The 17,531-nt window shown below is 47.4% G+C and overlaps 1 protein-coding gene across 1 annotated transcript; it reads right to left on the reverse strand.

Moving 5' to 3' along the window:
* Positions 1-85: 85 nt before the first annotated feature.
* ICMT (isoprenylcysteine carboxyl methyltransferase) lies at positions 86-11,774 on the reverse strand. Its single transcript, XM_015429820.1, has 5 exons — positions 11,545-11,774; positions 8,890-8,978; positions 5,388-5,557; positions 2,837-3,054; positions 86-1,515 (listed from the first exon to the last, which is right to left on the reverse strand). The coding sequence occupies exons 1-5, from the start codon at positions 11,758-11,760 to the stop codon at positions 1,333-1,335; spliced, it is 876 nt and encodes a 291-aa protein (XP_015285306.1). The 5' UTR covers positions 11,761-11,774; the 3' UTR covers positions 86-1,332.
* Positions 11,775-17,531: the final 5,757 nt, after the last annotated feature.

The following is a 17,531-nucleotide window of genomic DNA, read 5'->3' on the forward strand; positions in this document are numbered from 1 at the left end:
TTCCCCCCTCCACTGTAACATGTCCTCTGAATCCTCAAGCCTTCACAACTAAGAAGCGTGAGCATCCGAGAAGCTCAAGAACTGGCAAAATTGCAGTGAACTGCAGCTGGGCCAGGATTGGCTGTATCTTGGCCCAAACAGTTTCAGCCAGCCTCAACCTGAATCCACATCCCCATTATACAAAGATTACTAGAACCACAAAAGCAGTAAGCTACTCTTTGGTATACAACAAGAACAAACGGTACTCCATGAAACCTGGAAGGAAAATAAAAACACCGTGTCCCTGTTGCTCAAGCACAGGCAGCGTTCCCAGTCCAAAAACTAACAAGCGCTGAAACAAATAACCCCTCTTGTGGGCAAAGATTTACTTGCCCAGTTCTTACCAGCTACGGATATTGCAGAGTTGAGAACAATGCTTTCCTTTACAGAACCGTGTTTTAAACCTTTGCAAAAAAATCAAAATGTAAAACAGACAGGAAAGAGGGGGAAGCTTGAAACCACAGGTGTGGCTGTAAGACCATTCCCCCCCCCCCACAGGTCTGACAGGGATGAACCTAGCAGACAAAGGACAGCAATGAAAACAGAGCAGGACAACATGAAATTTAAATGCAGAGACGTATTTTTCATTCATTGGTGAGGTGTAACGCAAGCCTGGCTGTGTGGCGTTTAGGAAACCCCGTTTTTACCGGAAGGGGACATGTCTTTTGTCTGCGATGGCCACAATCTCTTAGGTAAACGTTATTCCAGGAGTGATTTTCGAAAAAAGGTCATGCGTTTAAGAGGGCCAAATGGCTGCAAGCCTCTGCCCCACTGGAAGAGTTGAGGCCAAAGGGCTTGTGTTTTGGGGCCCAGAAGTTAAAGCCCTTTTAGAAGGGGGGGGGGAAACGTGTATCCAAAAAAAGTGTTTTTAAAAGAGTTTTTACCAGAGAGAGGGGTGAGGTCCCATGCAGACCCCCTTCCAGGACGATGGTGGTTACTGAAAGTGCAAGCTTGTTCTTGAAAAACAACCTGCCGGGATGCATTTCAGTCCATCGGAGCCGCCCCGAGGTACAGCGACGGCCTTTTCGCTTTAAAAAATAAAACTCAGCCTTGTGACTTGGGCTTGAGAGTTCAGTGCAGCTTCGAGAATCCAGAAAGACTTCCTCTAATTTGAACTAAAGAGCCTGAGCTGCTGCATAGCCCTTAACAAAACCTCCAGGCAAAGTCACTGCTAAGTATTAAAAACTGACCGCTACTGGTACCAGCGGGGCACACGGCGCCGTTCTCTAGGCAGAGACCGGTTGGCCCAGGGCTAAGCATTCCCTTGTTCAGCTCAAGCTTCCGACCCCGCTCTCATAGTTCCACTTTAACCCCACTGATGAAGGGCAGGCCCGTCGGCACCCGTCTTTTATACGCCAGATACTCCTCGCCAAAGAAATGGATGAGCGTCATCTCCTCCTCTTCTATCCGTTCTCGGAAGAAACGCCAGGAGACCAGGGTGTAGCCCACCATGCAAATGGGATTACAGAGCAAGATCTGGGGCAAAAAAAAATAATAATAACAGAAGGAATTTAAAGGATTACACATAAAAAGGAGGGAAAAACCCATTCCTTGGCTACCTGGAAGCCTAAAGGACGAGCTAAACACCCAGGAAGGAGTCTCAGAAAGGCTCTTCTGCTACCAAAGGCTGGCAAATATAATCTAGAATGGCTAAGACTTGCACCCAGCAATTTGAGATAAATTTAGAATGCTGCAATGCAAGGAGCTCACATCAAAGCTAGGCTAAATTAGCATCTGTCTTCCTGACATGTTGACTTTCCCGTTGCACCTTGGAACGCTGCCCCCCCCCATCAAGAAGTCCTTATCAATGCTCCCTCTAAGCTGTGGAGTCTTGTGAGCAAAGATTCTACATTGTGAGCTACTGGCATTAAAGTCGTGAGCGAGCGATTTGGCTGCTGCTTCAATTCGTTTGCTCTGGAGCCCTCCTTCCTGAGCGCAAGTCAAAAATGGGTGAGCTGGAGGCTAAAAAAACTGTGAGCCAGCTCACACTCTCAGCTTAGAGGGAACACTGGTCCTTATAAACAAAAAGGTAGCCCCATCTCAGGGAAGGCTAGGCTGCAACTCTTCTGCCTGACAGGCTAGCTTTCCATGTGAAAGGAGTTTTGTGTTGGACCATTCGCTCATGCAGCTCCTCACTTTGTGTTCAGCAACAGCAAAGCCAAGGGCACATTTCAATCAACAAGACTGAGGATTAACTGCACGCTTGTGTATATTTTTAGCTAACAGAGTGGGCAAATATTGAGCTAAACCTCATTAACATTTTAAACATTAATTTCTTCAATAGTGTATCAGCATACACATCGCAGCATGTTAACCACGGACAAAGTTAATCATATTTAAACAATAAATACATGCATGAAAATATATTGTATACAGCTATAGTGTAGGCACAGTAATTAACTAACACTGCAGACTGTCTTCATTCTGAGAGAGTACAACCTTGTCTTCAAAAAGCATCTCACTCATTCCAAAAGAGAAAACATTTCACAGATTTTTTTTTCCAGCACACTCCAAAATTTCCTGGTTTTTCCACCATAAAAACTGAAAAAGCCCTTCAGAAAAAAGAAAAGATTGGTTTTTCCTTTTTGTTTTCATTTCCCTCCCCCCTAATCCTTCACATCTCTAACTGCAATACTGAGCTCCTTGAAAACAAGAAATGAAAAAGAATATATTAAAGATGATTTCTTCCTTCTAATAACTAACGGTATCAAATTCTACGCCATCGCACACTTCCTTAAATATATCATGGAGACTGAGATAAGGAAGCCAAGGATTGAAAAATGCTGTTGGATATTACCTGGGTCCCAATACTCCAGTAAAACCATCCAACGTAAGAAGGGTGACGGAACCACCCGTACACTCCTCTGGTCACCAGAGTGTGAGACTCTGATTTTTCATTCTGAACGATGTGGTTGAAATTGGAGCCGGCCGTGAGCATAGCTGATTTCCTCAGGCAGTCCCCGAAAACCACCATCAGCAGTCCTGCCGAGCTCAGCCAAGTGATCTGTTTCATCTCTGCAAAACAAATAAATGCAGTTTACAAAGTGGCACCGTTTGGGGGTGAGATGCAGAGGAAAGGCGGTGGATCTCTGCCATTTTGACATTGTAATCTCCGTCCCTTCAAAATGCGAATAAATTATTTTGAATGGAATGATGCCTTATGTTAACAGCCTTAAGCAAAGACAGTAATCATTTTGCAAGACGAGCAATTTTTGATTTCCTGAAGCATGCTAAAGCTGCAGAAATTATTGTGAATTTCCCCACAGAGATTGCAATTTGAAAAGCAATTTTTTAAAATATAAAAACATCCCCTATTAGTAACATTGTCAAGAATCAATTTCCACTGTTTATGTGCCAAAGCAGATACGGCATGAAAAGATAAAGACAGGTTCTTTCAGTGATTGCCGGAGACAGAGACTTCAACAGTTGCTAAGAATGTAAGCCAGGAAATCCCCAGTATCACCTCAGCAATGACCTTCCTAGGAGGCATAAGGGAATGAGATGAGAGGCTAGCCTGTTTGTAATATGGGGATCATGCTAATGGCCTACCTTGCAGGATTGTTGGAGAGGATTCCCAAGGTAGTGTACATAAAAGCACTAGAAACACAGCCTACACGTGCTCAGCCTTGTACCACTTCTTAGATCTTTCATTAAATTAATATAAAATTTCATTCCACATCTTCGGCTGCGATCATACGCACAATTAGACCTGACATAGGCGCAAAGGTGGGGCAGATTTAAAGGGAGTGATCAGACAGCAACATCTGGGAAGCATCCCGCAGCCGTCGGCAGCTTGTTCTGCTACACCGCAGAAGCGGAGTTAAAAGACAATGGGGAAAATCCGGTAGTCAATGGGTTGTGACAGGCCACGGACAGACTTTCCCCTGTCTGATCACTCCAGCGTGCTCTCATGCCATTGGGATGGTCTGATAATCATATAAGCATAACAGCAAGTATAATATGAATCAATTGGCCAAGGTGCAATAATAAAGCATAATAGAAGCACGGTCTACAGTCTTTCCATGTGTCATAGAAGCAAATATCAGAGTCCAAATTGAAGTGTAAGTCATCACATTTTCTGAGCCATAAAAAGCTTTATTATTGCACCTTGGCCAATTGATTCATATTATACTTGCTGTCATGCTTATATGATTACTATATACTTGTTATTTTGCTTGTGCGTTTGTTTTCAGTCAGTGGGGTGATCTTTGCTGTTCCTTGTACTGTACACTGGCTTCCCCCCCCCCTTTTGTTGGCTATTGGGATGGTCTGAGCAGGCCATCCCGACTCCGTGCCATTGGTTCCCCCCCCCTTCTCAGTATGCGCATCATCGCAAACTCCATAGGGAACCCTCAGTGCGGAGGTTTGATTCATTGATTCCTTGTTTAAGCACATGGGAAACTAACGGGGGGGGGGAGAGACTCACCCGCAGTTGTGTCTGATCACACACTGACAGGCTATGCACGCAGCTTCGAAATTCCTTGTTTAAGCACATGGAAAACTAACGGGGGGGGGGAGAGACTCACCCGCAGTTGTGTCTGATCACACACTGACAGGCTATGCACGCAGCTTCGAAGGGAGGTGTGATCTTACAACTGCGGGTCAAATTCCTCCGGAGGAAATAGCCTCGCTTCCCCCCCGCCCCCGCTTTACCTGGCGTGTGTGACCCCAACCATTCATTAATATCATCTCTCACCAGCCCCACAGGGCAAGGGGGACCACCTTTGATGATATCCGACGAAGTGGGTTCTAGTCTATAACAAGTTCCACCGCAACAAACATGCCAGTCCTTAAGGAGCCACGAGACTTCTACTTCTGTGAGCTTCTTGGTTCCTTCCCGAAACACAACTCCATATGTTCCCCCAAGAGCTCTACGGTCGGGGTCGCAGCACCTATTGGTGGTTCCCGGCCCCAAGGACATCAAGCCGGCTGCAACCAGGGCCAGGGCTTTTTCGGCGGCGGCTCCTGTCTGGTGGAATGAGCTCCCAGAGCAGGTTCGGGCCCTGCAATACGGAGCTCTTCCGCCAGGCCTTTGCATAGGAGCCACCGCCGTCACTGTACCACCACCGAGTTGCCATCTTAGACGGTGGATTAGATCTGGAGGTGAGCCGGCCCTGGGCAGACGCCTAGTTAACCGAAGAATGTATGTTGTCAGGCTAGGTTGACAAATGGAACTCGTCTTGGATTAAGAAAATTGAACATCAGGATTTATGTTGTTTTAACTATTTGTTATGGCATTTGCCTCTGTTGTTAGCCGCCCTGAGCCCGCTGGGGAGGACGGGGTATAAATCGAATAAATAAATAAATAAATAAAAGAAGGTTTCCGTTTCTCTTGAATGGCTACTGACCTGGGAAAATGAACTTCTCCACAGTGAACTCCACCCACGAGGAGAACGCAGCCACGTTATATTCAAAACTATGGTTGAGCAAGAAAGAGTCCAAAGACAAACTTCTAGGGTTGTTTATGGCCGTCACCAAGTATTCAGAATAATGAAAGACAGACAGAGAGCACATGTACCTGAGGAAAGACCAAAACGAGGATGGTTACATTGGATGCAATGCCTTCTGGTCACTTCTTCCTGACTTTCACTTATTGGGTTGGAACCAGACTGTTTTCCAGAGGTTGAATGGAAATGTCCTGCCTCCTTTCTCCCACTGATCTCTGCAAAGTGCTGCTCCTGGGGCGACAAGAGACCCTGAGGAATGACATGAAAGAGGTCTGCTGCAGGAAGGGGGGTTGGGTGGAGGCTGTCACGCATGAGGCTGCTTTGTATTGATTCAGACCCCTTGGTCCAGCAAGGTCAGTACTGTCTACTCAGACTGGCAGCGGCTCTCCAGGATCTCAGGCAGAGGTCTTTCACATCACCTACTGCTGGGTCCTTTTTAACTGGACATGCCGGGAATTGAACCTAGGATCTTATGCATGCAAACCAGAGGTCCTTCTACTGAGCCACAGCCCCTCCTTTAGTCTGGATCCAACCCATTATTTACTAAAAGTATTTATAAGCCCCCATTTCTCTCTAACATGAGGACCCATGGCAGGTAAAGGTAAAGGTTCCCTTGCTCGAAAGCCAGTGGAGTCCGACTCTAGGGTTGCGGTGCTCATCTCCGTTTCAAAGCCGAAGAGCCAGCGCTGTCCGAAGACCTTTCCGTGGTCATGTGGCCGGCATGACTAAACACCAAGGCGCACGGAACGCTGTTACCTTCCCACCAAAGTGGTACCTATTTATCTACTTGCAATTTCTTGCTTTCGAACTGCTAGTTTGGCAGGAGCTGGAACTAGAGATGGGAGCTCACTCTGTCATGCGGCAACTCGGGTCTCGAACTGCTAAACTGACATTCCACAGCCTGCAGTTCAGCATCTTAACCACTTGAGCCACCACAGCTCCAACCATGGTAGGTACCGAAAGTCAAATGCAAGAAACTACTGCCATCCAATAAGAACACTGTGGCCCATTTTGAGTGTTCCCAAAAGCCTTACAGAGCTTTCTAAAAAACAAGAAGCAAAGAGGCCTTTCTCACATTCTTGGAAAGGCTGTTCAATGGAACAGACACACCCACCGAGGAAAGAAAGTTTATCTCACATCACCATCTGCACAAACCGATCAGAAGAAAGGTGCTCACAAAACAGGGAGAGGAAGCTTCCAGTAAGCGGGTGCTAGGTAATGAATGGCTTGAAAAGCACCTGGAATTGTTCCCAGAAACAAACGACTGCTGGTGTAAAAGATCCTTTAGTGTTGCTGTTTATTTTATTTTAAAACGAAGAATTGTTACGATCAACATGAGTTGAGCATAGTAAAGAACAAACGCTGCATCAGTATTATCTTATTAACAATGTAAACAATGAGCTGAAATTAAAGTTCTCTCTTTATAAGCTGCCTACTATTATATATTCTACCTCAATAAACTGACATATCAACCAGCATTTATTCTAGCAAGCATATTTACATGGTTTGTTCCATGCAGACATAAAAGATCTTAATATTGACACGCTACAGGCCAAATGGAAGAAATGCTCAGTTCTGAAGACAGCTCTAAACTCAATTGCTCTGTGGAACCAAAGCCTTGCTGTTGAAAGATGTGTGTCACAAAAATACATGTTAACCAAATGCTATGAACTATGACCCCACACAGACCACTCCACAAGCAAGGCACAGGAAACAGGCCAAGGGCTGGTCCTGGCCCCAGAGTGCCACCCACATTTACACGTCTGTGGGGAACAAGAAACAAACAGCTATTCACAAATGAGCTTTTGAATAGGAGGAGGAGGAGGAGGAGATTGGATTTATACCCTGCCCTTCACTCGGAGTCTCAGAGCAGCTTACGAACTCCTTTCCCTTCCCCTCCCCACAACAGACACCCTGTGAGGTAGGTTGAGCTGAGAGAACTCTGACAGAAACTCCTCTTTTTCAAGAACAGCTCTGACAAAACTATGGCTTGCCCAAGGTCATCCAGCAACTGCAAGTGGAGGAGTGGGGAATCAAACCCGGTTCTCCCAGATTAGAGTCCGCACACTTAACCACTACACCAAACTGGCTCTCAATAGTTTTAAAGAAGTCATTAAAAACCAGTGAAAAGAAAACTATGCAGCCCACACTCTGGGTGCGTTCAGACGGGGGCTTTCTGCCGGCATAAACTGCACCGGTTGGAACCGGTGCAGTTTCTGCTGGCAAAAAGGCGATCAGACTTACCTCCATTTTGCGGATCCCTCCGGTGTACGCCCGCTCACACGCTGCGGGCGTCGGCGAGTTTGTTTTTTTTAAAACACAGTTTGAGCATGTGCATAGGCAGCCATTCATAGAATGCCGATCTTTGCGCATGCTCAACCCCCCCCCCCCTACAAAACTTTAAAGGTAAGGACTTACCTTTAAAGTTTAAAGCCCAACCTGGCCTCCCTTAAGTCCCGGACTCCTCCGGGAAGTTAAACTAAGGGCTTTTTTTTTTTTTTAACAAACGCTCAGGGCGAAGCTTCGCCCGAGCGCATATCACCTAGTGTGTTTTTTTTTTTAAACGGCGGGGGAAAGCCGGAAGCCTCAGGCGTCCGACGGAAATGGCTGTGGAACGGTGGAGACCGATCAGACGCCAGGGTACACCGTTTACAACCGTTGCACTCAGTATACCACCACTTGGGACCTGGTGGCAGAGTGCAACGATGTAAAGGGCTTTACGCCGGTTAGGGACAGGAGGCAGATGTGCCCCGTCTGAACGCCGGTGAGTACAACGGTTGGAACCGGCACCCTAACCGATATAAAGCCCCCGTCTGAACGCACCCAATGACAGACTCACAAGCAGATCCAACTCCATTCACAATAAATGTACCTAAGACTAAAGAGGCATATTTGCCAAACTGTTGTATAGTGACAACACGGGCCATCTAGGAAGCCCAAAAGGGCCAGAGAAGACCCTGAAATTCATCTAGGAAACCCAAAAGGGCTAGAGAAGACCCTGAGATTCAAACCCAAAAGAGACAGAGAAGACCCTGCCCTCAAATGATTGCATTTTTTGCTATCAATGGTAACCCCATAAGGTTTTCCAAGGCAAGAGAAGCAACAGAGGTGGTTTGCCATTGCCTGCCTCTGCGCAGTGACCCTGGGCTTCCTTGGTCTCCTATCCAAGCACTAACCAGGCTCGACCCTGCTTAGCTTTCGAGACTGGGCCATCCGGGTAAGGGCCAGGTGATCATAGCCAGCCAGATATCCATCCAACAGAGGGGAGTGGGGACCGCACAGAAATCTCAGGTAATAAGAGGATGCAAGAACAGGAGAGCCAACACAAAGAGAAAACCTCCCTGTCTTTGTGCGTGTCTAGGTTTTTGCTTGCGATGCACACCAGCAAGCGCTGCTCTCTTACCAGCCAAAATGCCTCCATGAAGACTGTCCGAAGCTGAGCAACAAGCCGCACCCAAAGGCGAAGCCCAAGAAGCAGGCACGGATGGCAATCTGAAAGGCAAAGGCACGTGGTCAGAGGGGGCATGACACAGCTTCCTGGGAGCATCGGGGAAGAAATGTTTTTTCCCTTAAGTTGCCAGTCATGTTTTGAGACTGTCTAGCAGCCCCCCCCCACACACACACACACATTCTTCAGGATGGGATGAGACAACAGGCAGGTCCTGACTGAGCCAAAACTGACCTTGGCAAGCGCTGATGCTCAATCCCCAACTGCCAATCCAGGGGCAAAAGAAGAATTTGCTCTATTTATAGTCCACCTTTCCTCACGGAGATGTCAGATTACGAGGTTTATAAACAATGCAATAAGGCGCCCTGACCTGGATTGCCCGGGCAAGCCCAGTCTTGTCAGATCTTGGAAGCTAGGCAGGGTCGACTCTGGCAAGTACTTGGATGGGAGACCTCCAAGGAATACCAGGGCCGGGATGCAGAGACAGGCAATAGCAAGCCACCTCTTTGAAACGTCCTAGTCCCACTGAGGATCATCAGAAGTCAACCATAACTTCCAGGCACACACACACGCACACTTTAAAAAAGAACAATGCAATAAGAATAGACACACATGCCTAAAGGATTGTCTCCCGTGATGCACCCCACTGGGGTAGCCATGCTGATCTGAGCATAGTCTCATAGTCTCCCGAAGATGCTGCTCTGCAAATGGGTAAGATCATCAGCTGTCTGCACCCAGCACTCTCTGATGTGACTCCCACTTTGTAGAATGGCCTGCCTGTGGAGGTCAGGAAGGCTCTCGCATTCCACAGAATGTGTAAAACAGAAATGTTCAGGAGGGCAGTTTTATACAAGGAAAAGGGGCTGTTTGGTGTAGTGGTTAAGTGCGCGGACCCTAATCTGGGAGAATCGGGTTTGATTCCCCACTCCTCCACTTGCACCTGCTGGATGACCTTGGGCAAGTCATAGTTCTGTCAGAGCTGTTCTTGAAAGAACAGTTTCTGTCAGAGCTCCCTCAGCCTCAGTTAATTCACAGGGTGTCCGTTGTGGGGAGGGGAAGGGAAATGAGATTGTAAACCGCTCTGAGACTCTGAGTGAAGGCCGGGATATAAATCCAATCTCTTCTTCTTCTTTGTAGTACAATGGAACTGGTCAGCAGGATGCTTTTATAAAGGGACAAGGGACACATTGCATATGGCACTGCATGCATTATCCTGTTCTTACTGTACTGTTTCTAACTTCTGGAAAAAAATAATCCTGTTTTTGCATTTCTTATTATAGCTGCCATGTTTTCTAATACATTGTTATGATATTGTTTGTTCTACGTCTTATCCTGTTCCTTTTGCACTGTTTTAAAATTTCTGTTACACACAGCTGAGCCTCAGTGAGAATGGTGAACTAGAAATTAAGTAAAGGAAAAAATTAAATGCCCTCTGAAACCCAGCAGCAACCAAAGAGGAACACACAGTGCAGTAATTATGGAAGGAAGTGTGATGTAAAGCTCTGAGCTTTTCCTGAGATGTGTTGTCAATAGCTGCCCATTTATGTGCTTTTTGTTGCTAGCTCGTAGAGGCAGTAATTATGGAAGGAAGTGTGATGTAAAGCCTTGAGCTTTTCCTGAGAAACTGCCCATCTATGAGATGTGTTTGCTGTAACTCACAAGAGTGCATATAACCTATTTGAAGATATATTATTTATCAGTTACTGAGGAAGTTCTTCGAAATGTTCTTAATATCCGGATTCTTCGTTTATTATTCTTCATACATCTTCACCACAAGAGGAAACTTTTCTACTGTAATATTGTGGTTATATGCTTGTATTTGTATTCTTTGGTCATTATTGAACTAGTGTTAGTGTCTTTTTCACAGATTGCTATTCCTCTGAAACCCAGCAGCAGAGGAAAGGGTGAGAAGATAATACTTGCTTTTCAAACCTCTGGAAACTGTTTTGAGAACCTTATGGTCCCAAAAGAGAATACCTAAAAAAATCACAAAGTAAGACTACAAACTGCAGAACAACTTTGTTTTTCAACATACCCTGAAATATTTTTTCTCCCCTTATTTATTTTGTGTGTGTGTTATTTATAGTCCGCCTGTCTCACTGAGACTCAAACTGGATTACGCAAAGGAAGAGTATTTATAAACCCCAATACAATCAACAGGATGGAGCAGTCAATAAACGACGCAATAGGATTTGGGTTGTAGAACAAACCAGAACTTGTGCATTTTCGTGCATCCTGATGAACTCCTCCCGCATAGCTTTTTGTGCATGCCAAAGGAAAAACCCTGTCACAACCAAAAGCATTTTTCTCCCCCATTTTAGGCTTCAGATGCTTAACCCTGTCGCAACCAAAAGCATTTTTCTCCCCCAGTTTATGCTTAACATGCAACCTGAATAAGAATTCTGTGGCACTGAAAAGCTCTCTTTTCGGCCCCTTTTTCATGCTCAACACGCAACCCGACGAAGAATTCTATGGCACTCAAAAGTCTACAGTCAGTTTTATGGCATTTAAGTGGGTTCTATGAGGGCGAGAGCTACCTCGAAGTTTTGCTCAGCGCTAGGTGGGCACGAACGTGACCACGCCCCCTCCTCCCCGAGCCCCGCCCCTCACCTGGTACATCCCGCCCGGCGCTCGTCCCCAGCCCAACAAGAGGGCGGCGTTGATCCCGGCCACATGAAGCGCCAGAGCGACCCGGCCCTGAATGCCGGGCCCGGACAGCAGCGCCGGCGGAGGGGGGGAAAGCAGTAGCGGAACGGCGGCGACGGAGCCGCCCAACACGAAAGCGGTCAGGCTGGTGCGCGCCTCAGCGCCGCCACCGCCGGCCATGACGGCCCTTGACAGGCGGCCCGGCCCAGTTCTCGCGAGAACCGCGCGTGCCGGGGTGTACTCTCACGACACCCAGGATGGCACCATAGAGTGGACTAGGCCAGAGCGACGCGCTGGATCCTGACTTCCGGTCTGCGGGTGGCTCCGCCTGTTACGGTCTTGGCGCGTTCTCTCAAATGGCATTTCCCCCCCCCTTTAATGGATACTTAAAAAAAAAAAAAAAAGTTAGGCGCCTGGGGGTTTCAGAGGCTGAGAGCGCAACATGTCAATATTTCCCGTAAAAAATACATACTGGCTAAGCTAGTTGTGAAACCAGTACAAAGACATGGCACGTGAGAATTCAGGACAGTGTATTCTAAGCTTGTAATTGGGCAGATACCTATATAGACAGCTTTCAGAGCGACGGCCATGCACATATTCTCTTTGCAACTGTGTTATTGTTAGATCGCGCTAACAAAGGACTCGTAGAGTGATTCAGCAAGTGATTCAGCTTTATTAAGAAGTAACGAACAAGCACAGACAGCCTCTTTTGTAGGTGGGTACTATGAATCCATGGGACCCCTTAAATTAATTCCCTCTCAGCATGCTAGGAAATTTTAGCACACAGTTTGGAACTGATTATAATCATCTGATCCAGGATGGTAATGCCCAGTTTTATTCCCAAGGAATGGATTGTGGGTTCAAGGAAGGAAGGAAGGAAAGAAAGAAAGAGAAAGCAAGCCTGAGGGGGCAGAAAATTTTTGTATAACAGAGGCATTTTCATGCCGCCTTCAGTCATTTTAAACAGTTTTGCCTGTCTTCAGATGTTTTTCAATTCATGTGGGTAGCTGTGTTGGCAGAACAAAAGTTTGAGTCCAGTGGCACCTTTAAGACTAACACAGTTTTATTCAAGGTATTAGCTTTCATGTGCACGCACACTTCTCCAGATACTTATATCTTGAATAAAACTGTGGCCCCAATCACACGGGACTGGGCGGATTATCCGGGCACGATAACACCCCAACATCTGGGAAGTGGAGCGCACCCGTGGCTTACCGCCGACAATGCGCATTTAAAAACTAGTACCTTCAAGGTGCTAGTCAACGTTTGCCACGGGCTGCCTCCAGACGCCCGTAGTGTGATCAAGCTGGCGCTGCATTCGCCTCCGGTCCCTCGTTTACCCACTGGCGCCAAGGGAAGGACCCGTGCTGTGCCGCTGGCACGTCTGATCATGTAATCGCGGATCAAACTGCGCCAGGGCAATTAGCCACGCCTCCCCCCGTGATATGTGCCCGGGGGCCTGTGTTGGTCTTAAAAGGTGCCAGTGGACTCAGACTTTGTTTTTCAGTTCAGTTCGCTGCCCTCCTTTGATATTCTGTCTTTGTCCCCCACCCCTTAACATCCTAGAACCCAACATTTGTTTTCTTGTTTGGAGAGATCTCCCCCCCACTCTTCCAAAGCCTGAAAGTTTACAGGGCCAAGTAGGAGCAACCACGTTAAGTTGCTTCTCCAGCAATCATGTTGGGTCCAGTAAAACCACTGAGGTTCTTAAGTGAATCTGCAGGGGTCAGCCGAACTCTCCATGGAAAGCAGGAGGCAAAACATCCTTTACAACCTCCACCTTCCCAACGGGCATCACTTTGGTCTTTCCAGGATTTTGTTTCCAATTCGGCTCCAGGGCAAACTAATTTATGCAGTAGCCAAATCGCTGGCTCACAACTTTAATGCCAGGACCTCACAACGTAGAATTTTTACTCACAAAGGCTCCACAGCTTAGAGGGCGCACTGGTCTCCCATGACCATTCAGTGAGAAAGGATCTTACTTGTGAGTAAACCTTCCTGGCATCCAGCTGCAAGGCTCTTTTGCTCCCATTGCAACCCCCTCCTTGCTCAGCCCCTCTAGCAATGTATGCAGCGTGCTCACTTTAACCCTTTCAGTGCTGCAGGCAAAGGAGAGAGAGGTTGCCAGAGACACAAATCCCCATAAACAACCCCCAGGTTTTTTTTTACCTCAGGTTGCCAGCTGCCAGGGAAACCAGCCAGCTGAGGTTGCAGTCTGAGCCAAGGGGCGAGGGGAGGGGGCACAGTACCAGCTGTAGGGAGTTCCTGGGGCCCTCACACACCCATTTCCCTGCTCTGCAGGCCCTCTTGGCCCCCGGTCTTCGGAAAGGGGGGCCCCTCAAACACCACCAGCGGCCTGGGAGGGGTAGCCAGGGAACACCTCTACAGGAGCTGTTGGAGAATGGAGTGCTCCTGAGCCTGCACAGAATCCAAGCTGGGGGGGGGGGGGGGGGGGGGTGGGAGCTGCCGCCACGCCCACCCAGAGTGGATCTGGGCACTTTTGTCTTGGCAAAATTGTTAGCTGCACTTAAAAATGTTCCTCTGCAAGCATGCACTGAGTGGAAGCGAGCGCAAGTCAGGCAGCTCTGCAAAGCCAACTCAAGGAGGAGGAGGATGGCGGCAAGTTTGCGTGCGGGCTGGGCGCCCTGTGCCCGGCCCCGGGAATTGAGGCAGCACCTCAGGAGGAAGGGGCGCACTGAGCAGGAGGGAGGAGGTGGGGGTGTGATGAAGTGAGCCAGCGGGGCACCTCTGAGCACGTGCAGAGGATGGATCCTCGCCTACCCAGCCTGGCGGAAGGAGGGAGGACGGTCGGGGAGAGAAAAAGGCGGCAGCGGCTGGGGTCAGGACGATGCAGGGGTTTTGGGGGGCAGGCACAGTTTGGCGCCCTGATTATCGGCCCTCCCTAGGCAAATGTCTAGTTATCCTAGTGAGTGGGCCAGCCCTGGCTCAAAGATAAGGTCTTTCTTTTTTAGGATTTCCGACAATGGGGGGGGGGGGGGTACTGGAACTCTCAAGAGGGAAATTGAGTTTTCAATCTGAATACTGAAAACTCATGAACTTTTAAACATTTTTTAAAAGAATTTTGTCGAAGTGGTTCTGGTACTGTTCCAGCGCGTTCCCCCCCAAATAAACCCCTGCCTACAACCATAGCACTGGACATAACAACAGAGAATCCCAGTGTGTCCTTACTTTCTCTGTCAGTATCATGTCAGTGCAGGGAGAGGGAGAGAGCAGTCCCACACAGGAGCTCCCTGCTCAGACAGGCATTGAGCGGCATGGATGGTGGCTTGAGGGACATTGGTCTCCCCTCCATTGTTGGGGTCGAGCTGACGCTTGCTGAGTCAGTCAAGAGCATAGGGGTTCTGATGGATCCAGCACTGTTACTGAAGAAGCAAGTTAATGCAGCTGCAAAACAAAGCCATTCAACCAGCTTCACTAAGCTCAGAAGACTGCCTTGATTTGGCTGATCTGGCCACCATGTGGATCTACCTATGTTATAGATACCTGAAAGCTATACTATTGTAATGCACTCTGCCTGGGTCTGCCCTTAAAGACAACCCTACAGACTGGTTAATATAGTGGACCAGGCGCAACATGCATATCATACCCATTCCACAGGTGTTCCATTGGTCACCAATCAGTTACCAAGTTCAGTGCAAGGTTCTGGCCATCACCTGCAAAGCTCATAATGGCCTGGGACCTGCAGGTCTATGCTGCTGTGCTCTGCTGCGATGTCTTTGCTCATTCAAGCAAAGCCTTCTAAAGGTGCCACCCTGCAGACTGGTAAGATTGGCAGCTGCCCATTCACATGCTTTCTCAGTGGTGGCTCCCACCTTGTGGAATTGTCCTCCATAAGAGACCAGGGAGACTATCCCCACACCACTGGAAATCTGACTGGTTGTGCAAATTAAAATTATGCTTTTTCAGCAGCAGCTGCCACCATAGTATTGGTTTTATTCTCTCACACTCTTCTTTCCCAGTATATTTTTTACAAATTACCCCCCTTCTCCCCTGGACATGGGCTATTTCTATGTGTGTGGCTCTGTCTCCAGCCAGTTTGGTGTAGTAGTTAAGTGCGTAGACTCTAATCTGGGAGAACCGGGTTTGATTCCTCACTCCTCCACTTGCACCTGCTGGATGGCCTTGGGCAAGCCGTAGTTCTGATAAGAGCTGTTCTTGAAACAGAGCAGTTTCTGTCAGAGCTCTCTCAGCCCCACCTACCTTACAGGCTGTCTGCTGTGGGGAGGTAAAGGGAAAGGAGTTTGTAAGCCGCTCTGAGACTCCTTTGAGTAGTGAAGGGCGGGGTATAAATCCAATCTCCTCCTCCTCTTCTTCTGCTGCTGCTGTCATTTTGCAGAATGCACAAAACAGTAATGCTCAAGAGGGCGTTTTTAAGAACAGTTTAGAGCCGTAGTAGACTGGAACAGGCCAGGAAGAGATCTTTATAATGGAATGGGATCTTAGTCCATTGCAATGATTTTTGTAGGTAATACCTGCTTTCACTGCACATTCTTGTATTTTGTAAGCTTCTTCTTAGATTGTTTATAGTATATAGTATACCTTAGGCAGTTTGTTGTTGGCATTGTTCTATATTTCTATAATCCTAGTCCTGTTGCATTGTTCATTGGTTGGTTTATGCTGCCTGATTGCACTGTTTTATATCCTGTAATTTCAGTCTCAGTGAGAAAGTAAATACATAAAAATTATAAATAATATTTTCAAAGCCTTCTCATACAATACCAGCATCCTCTACTATTATGGCCAGTTGAGTTACAGTCAGAGAACTTGGCCTCTCTCATGAACACAACAGATATATAATACCTTTTGTTAAGACCAATGAAAAGAACACAAAACTGTGTACAAACTTTCCACTTTTCTGGAAATCTTCATCAGTATGGATGTTTAATAAAGGGGGGGGGAAATGTTTCAGGCCATGATTATTGTTGGCTGCGGTTTTAAAATGTCCTGCAGACTTAAGAGATGCTGGCTGGATTTGCCATCGGGATGCAGCCTTCTGGGAAGAAGGTGAGATAATATGGCAGCCTCAGATGTGACTATTAAAACAACTGGTTCATCTGACATCAGACAGAATGCCAAAGTTCCTTAGGAGGCTGAAAACAGACAGACAACTTGGTAATGCTTGTATTAACAGTACTGGAAAATGATTTTATTTGATGCACTAGATCAAGGGGCCATAATAATAATTATTTTTTACTATGTGGGTAACTTTTGAATTCTGGCATTGATCCAAACTCAAAATGGTTGCTGCAGGAGATGGAGATGGAGGAGAAGGAGAAGGAGAAGAAGAAGATTGGGTTTATAGCCCGCCTTTCACTCGGAGTCTCAGAGCAGCTTACAAACTCCTTTCCCTTCCCCTCCCCACAACAGACACCCTGTGAGGTAGGTGGGGCTGAGAGAGCTCTGACAGAAACTGCTCTTTCAGGAACAGCTCCAACAGAACTTTGGCTTGCCCAAGGTCACACCAGCAGCTGCATACGGAGGAGTGGGGAATCAAACCCAGTTCTCCCGGATTAGAGTCCGCACACTTAACCGCTACACCGAAACTGGCTGGAGACAGAGGCCCACACATAGAAATAGCCCAAGTCCAGGGGAGAAGAGGTATAATTTGTAAAAAATACACTGGGAAAGAGGAGTGTGAGGGAATGAAATCAACACTGTGGTGGCAGCTGCTGCTGAAACAGCATTATTTTCATTTGCTCAGGTAGTCAGATTTCCAGTGGTCAACTGGCCGGCTGGCCAAGAGTCCCACCTCGCCTGACCCACTTTCTAAAAACACTTGGTGGGCACCAGAAAAGGTGCTGACAGGCACAATGGCGCCCTGCACTTTATTGGAGAGATCCCTGCACTGGGTAAGGAGTCGATGGGAGCATAATTGGGAAACAGGACCTAGTAAGAACAGTCTTCTCCCGTGGCCATTTTCCTCCCGTGGA

The sequence above is a fragment of the Gekko japonicus genome, unplaced genomic scaffold (assembly GCF_001447785.1).
Source record: "Gekko japonicus isolate JY-2015 unplaced genomic scaffold, Gekko_japonicus_V1.1 scaffold1166, whole genome shotgun sequence".
In the NCBI taxonomy this organism is placed as follows: domain Eukaryota; kingdom Metazoa; phylum Chordata; class Lepidosauria; order Squamata; family Gekkonidae; genus Gekko; species Gekko japonicus.

Coding starts and splice junctions, on each gene's coding strand:
- ICMT (XM_015429820.1), bottom strand. CDS start 11,760: ATGGCCGGCGGTGGCGGCGCTGAGGCGCGCACCAGCCTGACCGCTTTC. Junction 5,558..8,889: donor TCATGGAGGCATTTTGGCTG/GTAAGAGAGCAG, acceptor GTCTTTCCTCAG/GTACATGTGCTCTCTGTCTG. Junction 3,055..5,387: donor GGAGAAGTTCATTTTCCCAG/GTCAGTAGCCAT, acceptor TTTGTTTTGCAG/AGATGAAACAGATCACTTGG.